General features: G+C 41.6%; 1 protein-coding gene across 3 annotated transcripts in view; it reads right to left on the bottom strand.

The window, feature by feature from the left end:
• Positions 1 to 895: 895 nt before the first annotated feature.
• The window catches only part of LOC149065910 (uncharacterized), a 99,529-nt gene continuing 81,653 nt past the window's right edge, over positions 896 to 18,771 (bottom strand). For all 3 annotated transcript variants that reach the window (XM_089253391.1, XM_089253392.1, XM_089253390.1), the window contains one exon: positions 896 to 4,916. In XM_089253391.1, the coding sequence (XP_089109517.1) occupies positions 3,667 to 4,916 (1,250 nt within the window). In that variant the 3' untranslated portion in view covers positions 896 to 3,666. The remainder of the gene's footprint in view (positions 4,917 to 18,771) is intronic.

Here is an 18,771-nt window from a genome sequence, read left to right as displayed (position 1 = left end):
ACTGTCCCGGGAAATACGGGACGTATGGTCACCCTATTTATAACACACAATTTCAATGTCGTTTGCATTTTGCCTGTGCATTACTATCGAAATTTAATTTCTGATTTTTCTCAAAAACAAGACGTGATGGGATTTTAAAATTATTTTTCCGATAATTTAGCATCCAAAAAAGTATAGGAAACACTAACTATTTCTAAGAAAGCGTTTTCATCTCAGATTATGTGTGTTATTTGAATTGGCCTATGGGGCTTAGAGAGAGAGAGAGAAAGGGACCTATAAATACTTTTAAAAATTTCATTAACCCTTTAAGCGGTACAGCAGAAATCCCTGAACCCCCTTCAAAATGTCAAATCTTTTTTGATGAAGTAGGCTTTCTTCCGATTTTCAGCAGGTGCAAATAAAGGGATATAGGGAAAAGTTTTCTATTGAGAAATCAAATTTACAAAATATTTTTGGCTTCTCACAATGCTGAAATAGGAAGCTTCTATAGAGGCAGTAATGGAAACTTCGTCAAACAAAATTTCCCTTTTGACTAAACCTCCCCCCCCCCAAAATTACGAAAATTGTGCTGCCATCTATCGGTAGAAGTATGTAGTCAAGTATTTTGCGCTAGAAAATCATTTATTTTTTTCAACAAAAATTCGGTTTTTTTTATGAATTTCAAAATTTCCCACAAACGCCAAGAAATTTCCCATGTGGAACAATTTTGGCCAATTTTTCCCACGAGTTTTTTTTCTACTTAAAGGGTTAATATACATAAGTAGCCTATACAATATTTTAATTAGTTCTTTCTTCTCTATTCGCTTCATAGCCGTTTGTAATTCATTTACGAAGAGTTTTCATTGAGTTTTTGCTTCTCAGTAAGTCCTCATTGATCAAGTAACTCAAAAAAGTCTGAAATTATACATGTTTTATTTGCAACAGGTAAATAGTTTTCCTCTCGTTACAGAAACTTTTATCTTCACAATTTTTTTTTGCTTTATATGTATACATATTCGTATATACAACATGTATAAATTTACAAGAAAATTATCTGCACAGATTTTGGTCCTCTGCATTTAGATGTACGATAACACTTTTCTTTGATAAACACACAAAAACGATAACACAAATTATCTATAAGAAATATAATTTCGGACGCACATAAATTGAATTCTCTCAGAAAATTTCGATAAGAAAATACATATGAAGCCTTATTATATAAAACTACTTTGCTACAATTTCACAGTGTAAAATATATAGTTCACGCGTACAAATTCCGGATCCAGACCTAAGAGCGTTTTTTAAAAACACTGGAACTACCTGAGTTCTGGTGGATATAGTTTCAAATAGATAATGTGCGTTCATTTTATTTATACCAAAAATACATTGAAAGGTCACTTTATCGCATTTTGGAAAGTACAATGTAATAAATTTTTCTAGATTCGGATGGTAAATTGCATATTTAGGTCATTGCTATCGCGTTCAGCATTCATATTGCTGATTCTTGGCTAATCTGTATATTTATTTGGCTTCGTATTAAATCTGGTTATTCATTTCGAGCTAATATAAGTATCACCAAAGGCATTTTTGCAATACATTAAAATGGGGGATTCGTAAAATCATGGAAAGGGAAGACGGCGATTATAATTGCACTTGAGTCAAAGGGGTAAAAAACACAAAAAAACGACACGTACAGTAGAAACATAGGCGAGGGACTTCGAAGAAAAAAAATATACAACACTACAGTGCATTGCAAAAGTTTAAACACCTATGAAATTCACTCTTAAATTCAAAAGAAACCAAATTATTGAATAAAGATCATCAGATATCCCCTTCGCTCTTTGTAAAAATATTTTTTTTGGACATCTGAATACCAAAAACTGCCGTAATTAGTAATGAAAATAAGTTTTAACGAAAAGAGTGCTATTCGAGTTTGCAAAAGTTTAGACACAATAAACAATTTTTTGCTACTGATTATCAAAATATGCTAATTTGCCGCTAATGACATGACCGCTATTCAGTATTTAGTTCCCCACGTGATAGCATGTTATTTGAGATGCCACGGGTTACTGAGAACAACGTTTTTCTGAAGAAGCAAGCCTGATATGAGAAGAGGAGACTGTTTCGGAAGTCGGCTATTGGTATCTATAGAGCCAAACATCGATCAGGAAGGCCTATTTTTACGGATGAAAAAATTACAGAAGAATAGAAAGACCGACATTTACGCTTCTGTGCGACAAATAGACAGCTCGCCTGAACTTTTATAGTGTCAACAGATACTATTTATAGATGTATACAAGAAACAGGTGAAAAATGGTATTTGAAAAAGTTGTGAAAAAATCATCTTTGAAACACTAGTGCCAAACACAACGATTACCGTGAGCTCACAAGCGTACGTCGTATGGACTGAGAGAAATTGTATTCATTTGTTTTCAGCAATAAGAAGTGGAACTTGGGCAGTCCAGATGAATTGGGGCATGATTTGCGTAAGAAACTATGGAATAATTTTAGTCGCAGACAAGGTGATGGTGATTCATTGATGGTTTGGACTGCGTTCTGCTGCAACGAGCAGGTATCAATAGCCTTTCTCAAAGGTTGCCAAAATGCTTATCATTACAAACAGGCTAAAGGATGGTCTATTACTATCTGGTGAACCTCTAGCTCCTCCACTCTCCAGTGGCAGACTGTACACACGAAAGGTCGTGCAAGAGCCTAATTTGATGCACAAAATATTGACGTGTTTAATGTTTACCGTGCGATCTCAATTAGTGTAAACTTTTGCTGTGCACTGCATATCAAAACTGTTTGCATATCGCTTCTGACACATGAAGTTTTGATTAATCACCTCACATTCAAGTTGTGAGGTAGCGCCAAATTTATCAACACCAATATACAGGGATGCCAGAGCCATGTGTAGAAAGCGATTTTGATTATCATCTGTCGCCTATTCAATAAGTGCATATCATTTTGAGATGTATTGCGTGTGTATGACTCTTCCTTATTTTAAGGGTTTCCGAATTTCTGACTCTTCCTCCGGCCCATCCCAGCGTCCCTGCTCATATATTAATGATATCTACAAAATTATACAAAAAAAAAATGTCGGTACATATGCATTCTATTCAGGGGAGGCATCATACATAATGATACAGCGATCATTATGCATAATATGTAACGTATGTATATATAATCGTAAAAATATATGATAGTATTTATATGCATCATTTAACTGAGCAATGTGTGTGTGACACGACAGAATTTTTTCATTAGTTCGCATTTCTGAAGGAAGAAAAGCAAAAAAACACGAGTATGTCCATGTCTTCTAGAGTAGAAAGTCTATCTCTTTAAAGAGTCTAAGACTCCAATTACACATTCTGAATGTTCTCGCCGAGCTTTAACAAGCTCCTGGTCAAGGACTAGTGCCATTTTCCTTCGAGCATCTCTTTCTAGAGTTTTCTTCGAGCATTTTTCTCGAGCCCATTCTGTGTCTCTATCACAAGCTCGATTGAAGATTCCAAGCTTTAAGAGGAGCGGTAATACTGAGAAATAGAGAAGATTCCGTGGGGGTAGAGACGCGCGTCGAGGTAAAGTGTCGAAGTCATTTCCAGGAGGTACATCATCACTTGATTTGAATCAATGGATGCGGTTTGTGTCCTCTGTTTCCAATTGTGTGCATGCGTTCGGTTATCACTGGAGCACTGGGATGGACTTTGCTGGTGACAGGAGGACCTGAGGACCAAAGGGAGAGAAGGGGTGTCCGAGGAATGGACTCAAGGGAGGAAAAGAAGTGAGACCGAGGTGATGAGGGGAAGGGAACTGAAAGTGGGAGCTGGAGCCGTTCGCGGGGGCCGGGAAACCGGACCTCGGACTGTGCAGGGCGGCCGCAGCGGCGAAGGGGCTCCAAAAGGGCAGAGCCGTCATCAGAGGGGTCTTGCTCTGAGTCATGAACGGGCTGGCGAAAGTCACGACGGGCGTCTGCAGCGGCGCCAGGCCCGAGCCGCTGGCCGGTATCGTCAGGATCGGGGGCGGCTTCGGCTTGGGTCTCGAGATTGTCACGGGGCCCCTCTCGTGCCTGGAATCGGTGCTGTTCGACGAGGGCGCGGGGCTCGTCGGTGGCGACGACGACGAGCGGCCGCCGGGCGAGAGGCAAGAGTCACTCGAGTCCGGTTCGGACTTGATCTTCTTGGACGTCGGGGCCGACGAGGACGTCGTCGACAGGTCCTTGGGCCCCTCGGTCGAGCTGTCGTCGTTGTGGTTGTAGCCCTCGTCGTAGTCGTCGTCGCTGAACGACCTCTTCGTGTCGCGGCTCCTAAGGTCCTGCGGCTGGCTGTTCTGGTGGGCGGGCGGTAGCGGCAAGAACCACAGCGAGCCCCTGTGGTGGTGGTGGTGGTGATGATGAGGAGGCAGGTGGCTCGTCGGCCTGCTCGGCTCGTAGCTCGGTTGTTGCTGCTGTTCTGCGACGCTCTTCTTCGGTGGTGACAGGGGCTCGGGCTTCGTCGGGCTCGCCGGGCCCGAGGACGGCGACAGAGACGAAGACGACGGAGAAGACGCGCCTCCTCCAGTGTGGCACCCGAACAGGGGCGTGGGGTTGGCGATCGCAGCCATGTTGCTCCTCGTGATGGTCTCCATCTTGACGTGGAAAGGGATCTTGTTCTCCGTCTTGACTATCTCCGGGAAGGAGACGAATCGGTAGACGAACTTCTGCCCGAGAACTTTACGGATGATGTTCTTGTCGTAGTAGTAACGCAGGGCCCTGCTCAGCTTGTCGTAGTTCATGTTGTGCTTGTTCTTGCGGAGGCCCCAGAGCCTCGCGACCTCTTCGGCGTTCAGCAGCTTGAATTCGCCGTCGTTGTTCGTCCACGTTATGATGTGCGTGTACTGGTTGCTCAGCAGTAACTCCAACAGGAACTGCCACAGGGTTATGTTTGTCTCCATTCCTAATGAAAATAAACAAAAAATAGTTTAGAAAAAAAAAAATTTATTAGCCAAAATACCCGGCGCTTCCCGGATTTTCTTGAACTACTGGTAGGATTGAAACATTGACAAACCAATATATAAAGGAATAAACTATTATGTATAATAATACTGTCAGGATTAAAGAAATGACAAACCATTGTAAAGGCATAAACATGTCTGAAACGCATCGTTTGGGAACCACGGTAACCAAAGTAAACATTCATTAAGTCATTGTTGATGCCCAGGAACCATGGTTGCCCAACAGTTTTTTTGTCCATTTCGAGAATTTGCCCAGCTCTGACCAACTTTTAAAGTAGCCTATCTTTCAAGTCAGATCCCGTTTGGTGAATATAAAAAATTTGGTGGCGATCGATCTAAAATCGTAGATTTGTATAGAGAACATACACATGCATACAGATTGAAAATCAATTTTATAAACAGGGTAGTAAGGAAAGTCCCTAGGCCACGTTTTACTGCCGAACCGTTTATCCTAGAGAGGTATACTTCCAATTAGTTACCCAAGTTACCCAAATGACGTGTAGACTTCAGATGCGTCATTCATGTTGGAAGGGATTGATTATATACTTATTGAAATGCAAAAACTTACTTTCTTTACGAACACCTTGTGCTCAAAAACCCACTTACAAAGTTCTTGCCTTGTCTGTGCTGAGGCTAACAAAAAAATTCCATGTTTCTAAGTGCAATATTCACTGAGATATTTGTATTATTAAATTGGGAAAAAAATTGCATAAATAAAGGAAAGAAGTTTTTTCTTGTTTTTTTCTTGTTTTTTCCCCAATTTTTTAACTGAAATATCTCAGTATTACATAGTATTACTCAGTATTACATAAACATTGCCCTTAGAAACGTGGATTTTTCTTGGCCTCAGAGGGAAACAGGTTTTTAATTGGGCTTTTGAGAACAGGGTGTCCGTATAAAAAGTTAGTTTCTGTATTTTTAATGACTATACAACCCCTCGCAAGTTGCAACATGAATAACATACCTGAGTACTACACGTTATTTCGGTACTTTTTCCAACTGGGAGTATGTCTCTAAGATAACGGTTAGCCATTTAAAATCTACGGACATTTCCTACCAGTGTTCGCCAATACGCATTAGATGCGTATTTCACTCCCTGAAATTTTCTTAGGGGGTGAAAATATTCCTCAAAATTTAGGTTCATTTTTTTGAAAATATATTAACAAGACAAAATAAACATAAAGGGAATAGTATACTAAGGCTTCAGCGGCTACTACTTGATTATACAGGCTTATTTGTAACTTAGTTCTGATCCCTGTATAATGTTCGTTACATACCTAAAAAAAAGGGGGGGGGGGGCTGACACCGAATCCTCCAGTTTTTTAGAAGCAGTATCTGAGTTCAACTTTGTTGCAAGCATTTGCCTCTTAAAAGATGTTTTGGACTTGAAAAACTATCTGTTGCTTTTCTCAAGCAGACAACCTTAGCTTTTTCAACCCTTATTGAGAGGTTGAAATTAACGAAATTCCGAATAGAAAAGTTTCATAACACCCCTGGAATATGTTTGAAAGACTTTACAATTCGAAAAAGGAAATGAGTATTACAGACAACTAAAAATTAAAAACGCTCATGTTAGATGAAAATTCCATGAAAGCAAAAAACAGTCGTTAGACCATTTGGTTGAAAACTTGGACAACAGGTTTGAAAAAAAGTACAACGAATATTTTCATTGACTTTGACTCAGTTTTGAATCCTATGAATGACAACATGAGCAAAAACTTTCGGAGTCCAATGATAAAAAAAATGGTACTCTGTATAACAGTTCAAAAACGAATTACAACCCAAGTTCTGATGAAGCAATGGACAGTTTAATTTGTTTCTATTGTAAAGGAAATGAGAATGCCTTGTATAAAGATGAAAATATACTTCCTAAAGAAGCGCCACTTAGGGAAGAATGGCTATTTGTAAAAGAACTATTACATAAACATAAAGAGATGAAAATGACGATATATACATAAAATTGATCATAATTGCCTTAACTCCGCCTCTTTCAGCAGCATCATGTGAATGTGGTTTTGCGACATTAAATCATATAAACAAAAAATAGAGGGCTCAAGTTGGTCATGACCATCTGGACACCCTAATAATATTATCGTGCGAAGGCCTTACTTTCAGTGTCACTGATGAAGGCGTTCACTGTGATATGAAATTTGAACTGGCTGTTAAGATGTGGAAACAAAAAAAAAAATGAGTATATAAAAATACACACACACACATACTGTATACGTATGTTTTCATTTATGCATCCTGAATTTTATATAGGATACGAATGCCTTGGTGTTTCATGTGGTTTTCTGGGTGTTTGTTTCAATTCTAATTTAAAATTATTTTTCACCGTGCGTGAAAAATTGTCCCTCATTTTCGAAAAATACCCCTCAACATTTGGGAGAGGAGTGAAATTACTCGTCATAAAATTTTTTTCCAGATAATTACTCAGTACCCTAACTACCCTGCAATTAAGGAACGAAACTAAAAAGTAAATTTAACGTCTTTAGTTCTATTTCTGTCGGTTAGGTGACAGCACCAAAGCATTATTTCACTGGTGACAAATGAAGGTGCGCCATCTGTTAGAATTACGCGTAAGCTAAAAACTTGATTTCGTGTAAGTCAAAAAACAAATTTTCCTGTATGGTTTTTTTTTCATCATATACGTCTTTATCATAACGATTACTCAAAATTTTTATCATCAAAAAAATCATATTAATGTGTTGATTGATGAATGCTCAAGAGAATATTTTATAAAACTTATGAATATAATTATATATTTTCTAAAATTTTCTCGTAGATCTTCGGATCGTTACCGCTCACAGGGTTATCGAGTCCGGATATTATAAGTTATTTAAAGTTAGTATAAATAAATGCATATTTTTGGCGTTTTTATCTACTAATAAATGTTGCGTTGATGTTTTCCAAATTATTTTGATCTCTTTTATATTCTTCAAAATTTAAACAAAGTCCCTGAATATTTTGAAGAAAATATTTTTTTACTATGGAGTGTGTGTGATTTTAGGGCGTATTTTTAGGCAGTTTTAAAAATGTATATTTGTTTTTGCACTTCTAAATGCACGGTTTTTTTCCTTTGTGTATATTTTTTAGTTTTACAGCAGATCCTTCTTTTCTCTTGGGCCATACTTCAGTGCTTTTAATATGCGCGCACACACACACACATTTTGATTTCATGACATATTTCGGCATTTTTAAATGAAGATTTCTCTTCATTTTTCAGTGCATATTTTGCCACTTATTAGCGCATATAATTCGGGATCTAGTTATCACTAGTTATCCCTATCAAAAAAAAAAAAAAAATAGTTGCATAGAAAGTCCCCACATGATGCGGTCTGATTAAATACGTAAGTTAGGAGGGGAAAGGGTTCCTGAGTATCATTTTACCCGGGGTCCATTACGCTGCTGAACGAACACGCTCGCCAATCTTTGAATTCCAACACACCAGGCCGGAGTGTTTAGCGAGTGCCTTATATTGTCCAGTAAATTTAACTAAGCCAAACTAGTAGATCACCCAATTGAGTCACTGAAATGAAATAATATAATTTAAAATACACAAACAATTGATCGAGGCCCCCAGCTTAGAGCACTCATGAGGAAAATGTCATCCCGAAATTTCAAGCCAATAGGTGTCCATTAAAAAAAAACCGTATGCAGTCGCGTCGAAACCGAGGGTGCAGCACGAGCACCCACAGTATTTTGTAGCATCCCACAGAATTAATTCAGAAATCAAAATCTTCTATATATCAGCGTTTCTCAACCTATGGAATAGGTGGCCCGCAGGCAGACTTGATTATTGGATATTAACTAAATTATTGAATGCTAACGAAATACAATAAATAATGTGTATTTCATATTCAGGTTCACCATTCCTCATCAAGGAAAATGCGGGAAACTATGATCCTTAATATTGGCTATCACTAATTGTAACAAAAAAACAAAAAAAACAAATGTACGACAAATTTGCTAATTGCGCCGAAATGGGTAAAAAGTGTATATTTTTCGGAAAAAACATTCAAATGACTAGATGACCATATTTCATTGTGAAAAATACGGGGAACTGGGTTCCTAAATACAGAACGCTGTCATAAGTCGGCAAAATCCCCAATTGTAATTAAAATCATTAAAAAATTGAAGGGGGGGGGGGAACGTTGAACCTGACAAATATGTAAGATGAATATTTATAACCATAATTATCATAATAACTTAAGAAAACGCTGTTTATTTACGATTTTCGTGAACATTACAAATTAAAATAAGCATCGTTGAAAAAACGGGACAAATGTAAAAAAGAAAAAATTCAGAACAACTAAAAACACGGGAATGTCCCATAATACGGGACGCAAGTGGTCCGTCGAATTGTTTCAGACATTTTATTGGTCCTTAGGTTCAGAAACCCTCCCCTATACGAAGATCAAGTCGAGCCCCCGTAATAAAACGCTGACTGCATGGTTCCGTCACAGGTCGATACACAATCATAGCGGTCATTCCTTCCCCAAAAATGGTCAGCCTCCAAAATTTTTCCTGCCGTCTCCTAGCTATAAATTATGAATGGGAATCGCGAGTCAGACATATGATGAAATTCCTATACCCGATATTTTGATTGGATGGACAGATTTCAAAATACGTGCGATACTCTTTCATCACCGCTTTAGAAAATAATGGAATTTTCGAGAACCGTGGTTCGAAAAGGCCGTAAATAATAAAAACAGAGGATATATTCATGTAGAAATGACCCATTGGATGACATAATGTGTCAGTGAAAAGAGGGTCAACTTCCGGAAGATCATGACAACGCACTTTCCGGTCAAGTGACAAAACACCGGAACCGGAACTCGACGTTCGAACCGATTTTGTTGTTTTGTCTCGAAGGTCGAACCAGGCCCAACGCATGTAGGCCACATCCCATAATTACATTAGTCAAATGAATGTGTTACACAAATCGAACCGGTAAAGTTTTGAGCACCCTTTATACGCCTATATTTAAATTTTGACAATTTTCTCAGTCAAATTAGATAATTAAGGTGCTACAAATGAGAAGAATCGGGCACTTTTAGATTATTCAATGGGCACCGCGGTGCTCGAGAGCAAAAGGTTGAAGATGCGTTTGATAACATTCTGCATCCTATTTTAGTTTGAACTGAACGACCGTATCGAAGCATCCATGACATAACCAGGGCCATCTTAACGTGAGGGCTCACCCAGGCACGGCCCGGGAGGCTTTTTATAAAGGTGAGATCCGGATATAAATTTTGAATTGATAAGTAAGTATTTCTACAGGGGGTAGGGGAAAGAGATTAGGAAAAATCCCTTTGCGTGAGCCCATAGTTCTCTTGACCATCTCGACACACGGGCCAACCCGAACACTGTCCGGCGGCCTCAAATACATAAGGGGCTTCGTAATAATGAAATTCAGTTCTATGATTTCCGAGAGTAATCGTGAATTTGTATGCAGGCACTTTCAGCTGGGTGGGGGCAACAGAATGCCTCCGCGCTTTGCGAGGGAGCCCATAGTGCTCTTAAGCGGGGTCAATGTTTAAATGATATAGCTTACAGTCGGCGCTCGTTACAACGTCCCCACGTTATAGTGACCATTTCATTACAACGATCGGTAAGATAAGTCCCAAATGTTTTCATAGAACGATTATTATATATGTTTTATTTTCGATATAACGACCCTCCAAACATAAATACAATAAATAAACAAATAACGCCGGTTTCCGACGGGACGAGTAGGGGGTCGTTATATCGAGCGTCGACTGCATATGTATAGTCAAAAATCTGGGTTGATTCTTATTTTCTGTCTCTTCACGCTAAAAATTGAGGGGGCCCGTGAAAAGTTTGGTTGGGGGGGGGGCACGAAAATATCCCACCCAGTCTAGGGGTCCTGCTGCAGTATTGGAGGGGGAGCGGCTTGTTACAGACTTGGAGTGTTAGTCGCCCTAGTTTATAATCTTGTATAAGATGATGGATTAGGCCACGATTACACTATAAAAGTTATATTAAAGATCGTTTATAGAACTTTTATAGAGTAACCGGTCTTTCAGACATGCTATTTTCCACACAGTCTTGTTGAAGCTCCCCCATGAGCACAGCCTGTTCCTCATAAGTTTGGGCCTGGGGCAAATATGAGTTTTTGGAGCCATTTATATTATACAGTGGATCCCACTTGTAACGTTCTTCAAAAAACCACCGGGAAAAAGCGGGAAAACGTTGTAGCCGGGAAAACGCTTATAAACAAGAAACTTAATGAGAAGTAGTTAGAGTTGGTACTATGAAAGGAAGTCGTACTAAGCGGGGTCGACTGTATTTATAAATATTCGAAGCAGAGGCTTACGCAGCGGTAAAAAGGCTCCATGCCCATGTTCCCTCCCAAGACGATCAAAAAATACAAATCGTTGTTAATATTTTTGTATAAAATTGAAACATCTGAAGAAGGTGCCAATTTCAGCATTTGAATGGGGTTCCCTGAATTTGTGGGCCCTGGACATGTGCCGCATTTGCCCATGCTAGAAATAGGCCCTGCATTGCGATAAAAACGCTGTTTATTTACGATTTACCATATGTACGTGATGATAAGACGACCCTAGACGCGGGAAGCCCCACTGAGACAGGGACTTTTGAAGGGCCCCAAAGTAGGGCTTTGAGTGGGCTTCGTAAATAGATTTTCAGTCGACGTATAGAGCATAAATAGAAATGAATAAATCAATTTAGAGTAGAGCTTGACACTTGTTGGTGAGGAGAATGCATGTACATACATATTACATTTCTCAGCCGCCTCGCTGGGCATTTCGCCTGTTGTGGCCTTGTATTTGTATTAGCATCAGGACCACAAAATAACTAATTCCAGGCCTAGAAATCGACACCAAAACCGAAATAGACAACTTCTTACGCCTAAAATTCGCAGTTTTCTCTCGCCGAACACGGTGTGATATCACTTGATATCATCATTACAAAAAGAAAAGACATTAACACTTGGTTTCTACACTTGCAACCAACCAACCAACCCCTCCTAGGCGTCGTTGCTTAATCAAGCACAGGTGAGAGCCGCAAAAGAAAGGGCCAACGACTCCAGCTAAAGCAAACACGAGAGGAAAACCTCTTCCAGTCAAAGTTGTCCAAAGTAAAACAAACATTTGCGCTCTTTCTTTTATATATGCTGCAGGTGTACCGGGGAGGGAGGTTCTTGGCTTCTCCGTATAGTATTTCCAGCTGGATCCGATTAACGACGGTATTGAGCATCTAATAACGATGTGGAGCCGCAACTTTCACCTCCAAAACACGCTCCTTATAAATGCAAAAGATTGCATCAATTAGTCGCGCAGCCGCAACTTCTCTCAAACGGAACCGAATCGCGTGCCATCACGTTGGCCAAAAACAAAGGAGAAGACACACACAACATGTCCGTCGTCGTATTAATGGGATTACCTTGATGATTCGACATCTTTTCGTGGTCGACTGACAATGGATCTTTTAAAAGGCCATCGTCATTACGCAATGCGAGTGATCGCACGCAATTATAATACGCTAATTGAACGGAGTTGGTCTTCGTGCCGTGCTAGTTGCTTGGAACCAGTTGTTATAGCGAGGGGAAAAGGCATCAAGTGACGTCTTACGGGACGGGTTTTTAAAAATAGAATTTTTTTTTAATAGAGTGTTGGGGTGTATGGAGTCTTGAGAGAATGAGTGGTCAATTAGTAGAATGGAAGGGCCATGACCCTCACAAGGAGGGGGGGGGGGTGAGCTGACAGGGCTCCAGCCCTGGGACACTTAACATCATTTTTTGTTTTTTCATGCTATAAATTCACTATAAAAAAGCCCGTGAAAAAGTCTGGCTTGGGGGACTCACGAAAGATTCCAACCTTGGGGCTCTGGTCCAGGGGGGCATGGGAAGGGTGGAAAATTTTGTGAGCCCACCATGAAGCCACCTCTGCCCAGAGATCGCAGTGAGCGCTCAAAAGAGTGACCTAGAGCAAGGGTGCTCAACATTTAGGAGAGAGAGCGGGCCATTTAATTTGGTTTTTAAACGTGTCGCGGGCCACTTAAGTGTTCTGGAACTGCCCCACGGGCTGCTTAAATGCTCTGGAATCCTGCCACGGGTCAGTCAAGTGGTCTTTAAATATGCCGCGTGTCACTTCAGCGATTTGAGAATGAGCCGTGAGCCACTTCAGTGATCCGGAACTGGGTAGCGGGAAACTCGAGTGATGTGGAACTGCACCTTGTGTCACTTAAATGCTCTGGAATTATTCCGTGGGCCACTTAATTGCTGCGAAACAGCGCCGCTCAACAAATATATAAATATGAAGCTCTGTAAATGTGCGAATAAGACCAGATACACATCCCGCCTTACATCTTTTGCACATTCCGGCATGTGTCGATTCGTTCGATACATGACGGAATGTGTCTTCTGAGTGTATACGTGGACCTAACGTATATATGTTGTCGGAATCGTGCTTGTTTCGTGTTTTGCTGGTGCTGCCACCTTTCTTCCATGTTTTGCACTGAATCGGGTTAAATGCTTGAATTTCCGTGTTATGTATCGTATGCAGGGCCGTAGCTAGGCAGGTGCACCCACACAGGGCCTACTTAGAAGGGGCTCCAGAATGTGCCTAAATGGGCTAGAAGACGGCTTAAATTCAAATTCTCGCACAGGGCACAGGAATGTCTAGCTACGGCAGTGATCGTATGTATGTGTGTGTCGCATTGAAGGTCTGCCTGCTCCCTGCGGTAAGTTTTTCTTCTTTTTTTTCCGAGTAGGAGACCGGCACATATTTAGATCTCGAAGTTGGAAAACCGCAGAAAACCAACGTCAGCAGCACACCACTGTGCATCAACGGGGTTCGAACCTGGATCTTCACGATGGGAGTCTAGCACGACGCCTACAAGATCGCACAGCGGCCGGGTAGGGGGGTGGGGTCAGCACAATGCATAATCCCACCCAGGCGCGGCCTGGAGGCCCTCTTAAAAATGAGATTTTGTTAGGGCGCCAGACCGACCTTCTCCCCCTTATTAGTTGCGGGCCCTGAATGGTGCTCTTAAGACGGCCCTGCGGGGGCGCCCTGCAGATCACGATGACACACGAATACCAACCGAAACATTAAATAGCTCACCCATTACGTAACATTTCCAATCGCACATAAATACTCACCACCAGTGAAGAAAAGGCATCGCTGGAATTCTTCTCTTCCTCCATCGCCCCCCTCTTTCCAGTGCGAATTGTATCGAGATGACGTGTATAATAACAATAATATGAATGAAGGCAAACCATAAACGAATAATAGCGGTGGGGGCCCCCCTCGAGCCCCTCAAGAACAAGCCGAGGGGTGACGGGGGGGGGGTAGTAGATATATAACAGCACATTCTAAATACCACAGCTCTACATACAACTCTCTCTATATACGTGACGGAGGTGAACGAAGGTGGGGGGGGGGGTGAAGACCGCGGTTGGAACGCACCGGGGATCAACAGTTCCGGTTAGTGGCAGTGAGGAGGAGGTTCAGTGGTCCAACAACAGTTGTGTTCCGTCGTCTGCTTTTTTTTCTTACGATTATTATTGCTATACAGGCTCTTACATTCTATCTTCTCCCTCCCTCTCCTCGTCGTCCCGGGACGAATAGCTCCAGGGTTAATGCATTCCAGCTGCTCGGATGGCGGGGTTTTTTTTTTTGCGGAACGTCGCCAAGACACACGGTTCTTGTACAGTGGGATCTCAAATACCAAGGTTTCTAGAATATATACGACGTTCAAGAGGGAGGGCCAAGTCGAATAATTGAGTCTTCAAAAAAAAAAAAAGACTTCTCCACCCCCCCCCCCACACGCATGCAAAATATTATGAAATTTAATGTGTTTGCATCTCTCTAATTCCGTTATAAAAATTATAATTTCAATCGTACTATATTATAGGGCAGGCATCTTCAACCCGTTGCTCGCGAACACCACGGTGCTGCTTCCCAGAAGCACCCAGAGTGCTCGATGCTCGCTTCCGATTTCGTGCTCGCGAGCATTTGATCAAAGCTTCAATTAAACACACTATAAAAATTGCATTCAAGGACTACAATTAATGCAGATTTCAGGCATACGTATGCCAAAGCCGTGTAAGGGTGATGATGGGTATAGTCAGTGCTCGCGACTCGAGAAAGGTTGAAGACCTCTGTCATAGGGGGGAAAACAAATTAAATCGCATTTCAATTAAAGAAATGAAATTCAGAAGAGCGTTTTTTTGGGACGCGACATTGGGTAAAAAATTGCGGCAAAATCTTCTCGACTCTTGGGGAATTTTCCTATCTTGGACTCTCGTTGTTTTGGCAACCAGCAGCTTGTCTTTACAATTCCTGTCGAAATCTTGCAAAAATTTAAAGTTTTTTCATTTAGAGAAAGCCCTTTTCGTTTTCTCGAACGCTGAAAACATTAGAAGAAGAAAAATTCTGAAAGGACATATGGCTGTCAAAACTATTGAAACCCGTTTCTGTTGGGCTCGTCAAGTCTGCGTATTCTAAGAAACAAACATGCCTTTAAGTGTCCACTCTAAATGGCCATCAGCCAGGCTCACTGGCTATTTTGGTATACGTCAGCAATCTCACAAACATTTATGGCTTCTGCGGTGACAATATGCAAGAAGAACTGTTGCAGCAACGCGTTTTCACTGCATACAAATGCTGTACGCATCTGATGGAGTGTTAGCGACGCTTTTTCAAGAGATTCGGAGTTTGAGTCGAAGTGAAAACATCAAACAATTGACGTCGAGTTAATGATTTAGTTCAAAATTATAATGCAAAGGAAGCCATTGCGATCGAACAAACACAACATTAATGTGAAAGTCGTATAACTAAACGCCACTTCTTTTTATTATGGTAATTTTTATAATTGAAAACCATTGACCGACAAATTGAATTGCTTTTCTCAAATTTTATATAATAAATTAAAATTTTTTTGTACAATTTACGTTTATATTACGTACGTTATAATTTAAAATTATAACTTATTGTTTCAAAATCGATGTGCATGAATCAACATTAAATTTTACGATTATAATGACTAAACTTACCAACTAGTCAATAGATGACGCTGTCAGTAATTCCAACTTTTTGTAATATAATGTAAGGGCAGGGTATTCAACATTCTTGGCACATTTCCTCCCCGTAGAGGCGTTTAATGAAACAAACAAGGCTTTCGTGGTTCTCAATATTCTTTTTACACATGCATTTCCATACCTATTCTTTGTTGCAGGACCGTTTTAAACGCAACCTGTGCCTCGGGCAAAGTGATTTTTTCCGAGATCACCTACGGGTGGGCCTATGTGTTGAGACGCGGCACTGCTCTCTTGTATACTCAGTACTTGATAACTAAATACTGGGTATTATCAGAGTTAGTTGTTAGCATGGGCAAACGCTTAGGGCCCATAAATTTTCAGGTCCAAAAATTGGACGCCTTTGTGCTTTAGACACAGCGCTCATACCCCTTCCCCTGCGTGAGCCTCTGCTTCAAATAATACACATAAGGGGGGGGGGGGGTTCCATAAATACATATTTGCCCAGGGCCCCGAACGTCTGAGGAACAGGCTCTTAAACAGTGACATCTCAATAGGTAGACCGACCCTGTGACAGTGGATTTATTCTGAAACGGACCGGGGGACGGTAGGAGCTGCAGATACAATATGGGTTGGTTGTGCAAGGAGGATTCTGAAGGGAGATTTTCTGAGAATCATAAGACAAATAGGTTTGGAAGTCTCTGGACTAGAATTAGACCCACAAAAATGTTTGGCACATAGTCATTAAGATGGTGCTGTTCAAAGTTTGAAGAATACATGTTGGGTCCTGTCCTCGAGAATTCCCCCTCCCCCCAAAACAGGATCTGCGTTGAATTACATTTTAAAAATTGGACGGATGGGGGAACGCAACCAAAAGGACAAAGATCCAATGCGTACAAAAATACAATTGAAAGAATATTTCTATCCGAAAGTGAAGTTAGCACCACATCTCACTTGGCGTACGCGTCCTATAGCTCGTGAATACCGCTCGTGAGTCACTAAAGCATTCAAGAGTGCTCGGCTCGTATGTCGAATTTAAGGCTCACATCCGGAATTCACCTATAGAAAACCCATGGCAGAGAACACTCTCTATTGCAAAGTCGATCCCCTGATCGGGTTATATATATATGCATCAATAAATCTGCTACTTCGTGTTATGATTGGCCAACGGTTTAAATTAGGCTAACAATTGAACCGTTGTGGTGCCCACTCAGTGCCAGGCTTAGGCATTTTGAGGCTTCGAAGAAAACTTCGATTTAAGGGAAAATTTTAATACTAAAATAGGGGGAAAAAAGTTGCGCGGCGGAGTGAAAACTTCGACTTAAATAGATACAGTATTCAAGTTCGACTTATCGTGAATTGACTACTACTTAACCGTACATGCGCCTCGTGCACACATTCCTCTGCGGAATTTCTAACGCATCGGCACATGACGGAACGTGTGTGTTCCGAGTGGCCCTAACCTATTTATGTTGTCGAATTGAGCCTGTCTCGTGTTCCTGCTGCCACCTGTCTTCCATTTTCAGAAGTAAAGTTGGAAATGTTTGAAATTTTACGTTATGTCGGTGTCGTGTTGTAGGTCTGCCTGTGGGGGTGGGGGGCACGATAATGATGTCAATTCATATATACATAAGATCAGTCTACTCCACCCTCCTCCCCTTCTGACACCGAGGGGGGCGGGCAATGCCCCCACGCCTCCGTATCTCCAGGGCCGCGACTGGGGGAGGGGCGTGGTAACCCAGGTCGATAAGATACTCGCCTAAAGTACCAAAGGATGTGCAGAGGTGTCGCGAGTTCGATACCCGGTTCGTCCTTGTCAGAAAACTTTCCTGGCATAGGGGTACAACAGAAACGGCGACATGGCCACAGAAAAACATTACTACCGCATGGAGCCCCCCCCCCCCATCAGTCCGTTAGCGTACCAACCCCCTCGACGAGTATAAAAAACAATCCTGCCGTTCGGAATCGGCAATAAATTGTAGGTCCCGGTCTAAGTAGCCCTCGTGTGCAGAAAATGACCGTGGTGCGACAAAAATGATCAAAGGACTAGGGGTGGGGGAGCAGGGGGATCCCGTACCCCAGGCTCTGGACCCGGCCCCGCGTATCTCCGCCCATGGGGAGGGGGAAGAGACTTTTCTCTCAAATGGGAGACCCGGCTCGCATTCGCGCCTCGAAAATGCGAATCGACCGACCGTATTGCGCGAGCAAACGAACCTCAAACGTCGCCGCGGCGGACGACAAGAAAACGGCAGCCAAGACAGGAGCTCCATCGCCAAGAAGTGGCAGACGCGGATCTCGGTCCCGGGCACAGGGAGGGAAGGAAAAACCAAAGAGAAGAAGAAGAAAAAAAAATTCCTCAGTGAGGTTCGCCGCCAGCTTCGACGTTAATCATCATCACCATCATCAGCAACTTTAACCGGAACTTCGCGGCCTCCGCTCTTCGGGACGAAGCAAAAAGAATGTTCCTTCTTCTTCTTCTTTGCTCTTCAAGAAAGAAAGAAAGAAACCCAAGACCACCTATGGGTTCCTTCCGGATCTTGAACAGAGTGGCAACAAGCGACCGGCATTTATGCCAAAAATGAACCAATGCCGCCGCCGCACAGAAAAAAAACGAGAGAAGCCCAAAAAGATGTAAGAAAGTTGCTTTTTTTTATTGCTTTGATTTTTCTGTTTATCTCTTTGAAAAAAAAAAAATTATTATTGTTCAGTTGGGCACACAAACATGCACAGTAAGATGCATCGTGCCCTGTAACACATCTTCCAACCCG

This window comes from Pholcus phalangioides, unplaced genomic scaffold (assembly GCF_987345545.1).
Source record: "Pholcus phalangioides strain wild (caught in Gottingen) unplaced genomic scaffold, Ppha-v1.0 ptg000037l_1, whole genome shotgun sequence".
Lineage (NCBI taxonomy): Eukaryota > Metazoa > Arthropoda > Arachnida > Araneae > Pholcidae > Pholcus > Pholcus phalangioides.
This window is presented reverse-complemented; position numbering and strand designations above follow the sequence as displayed.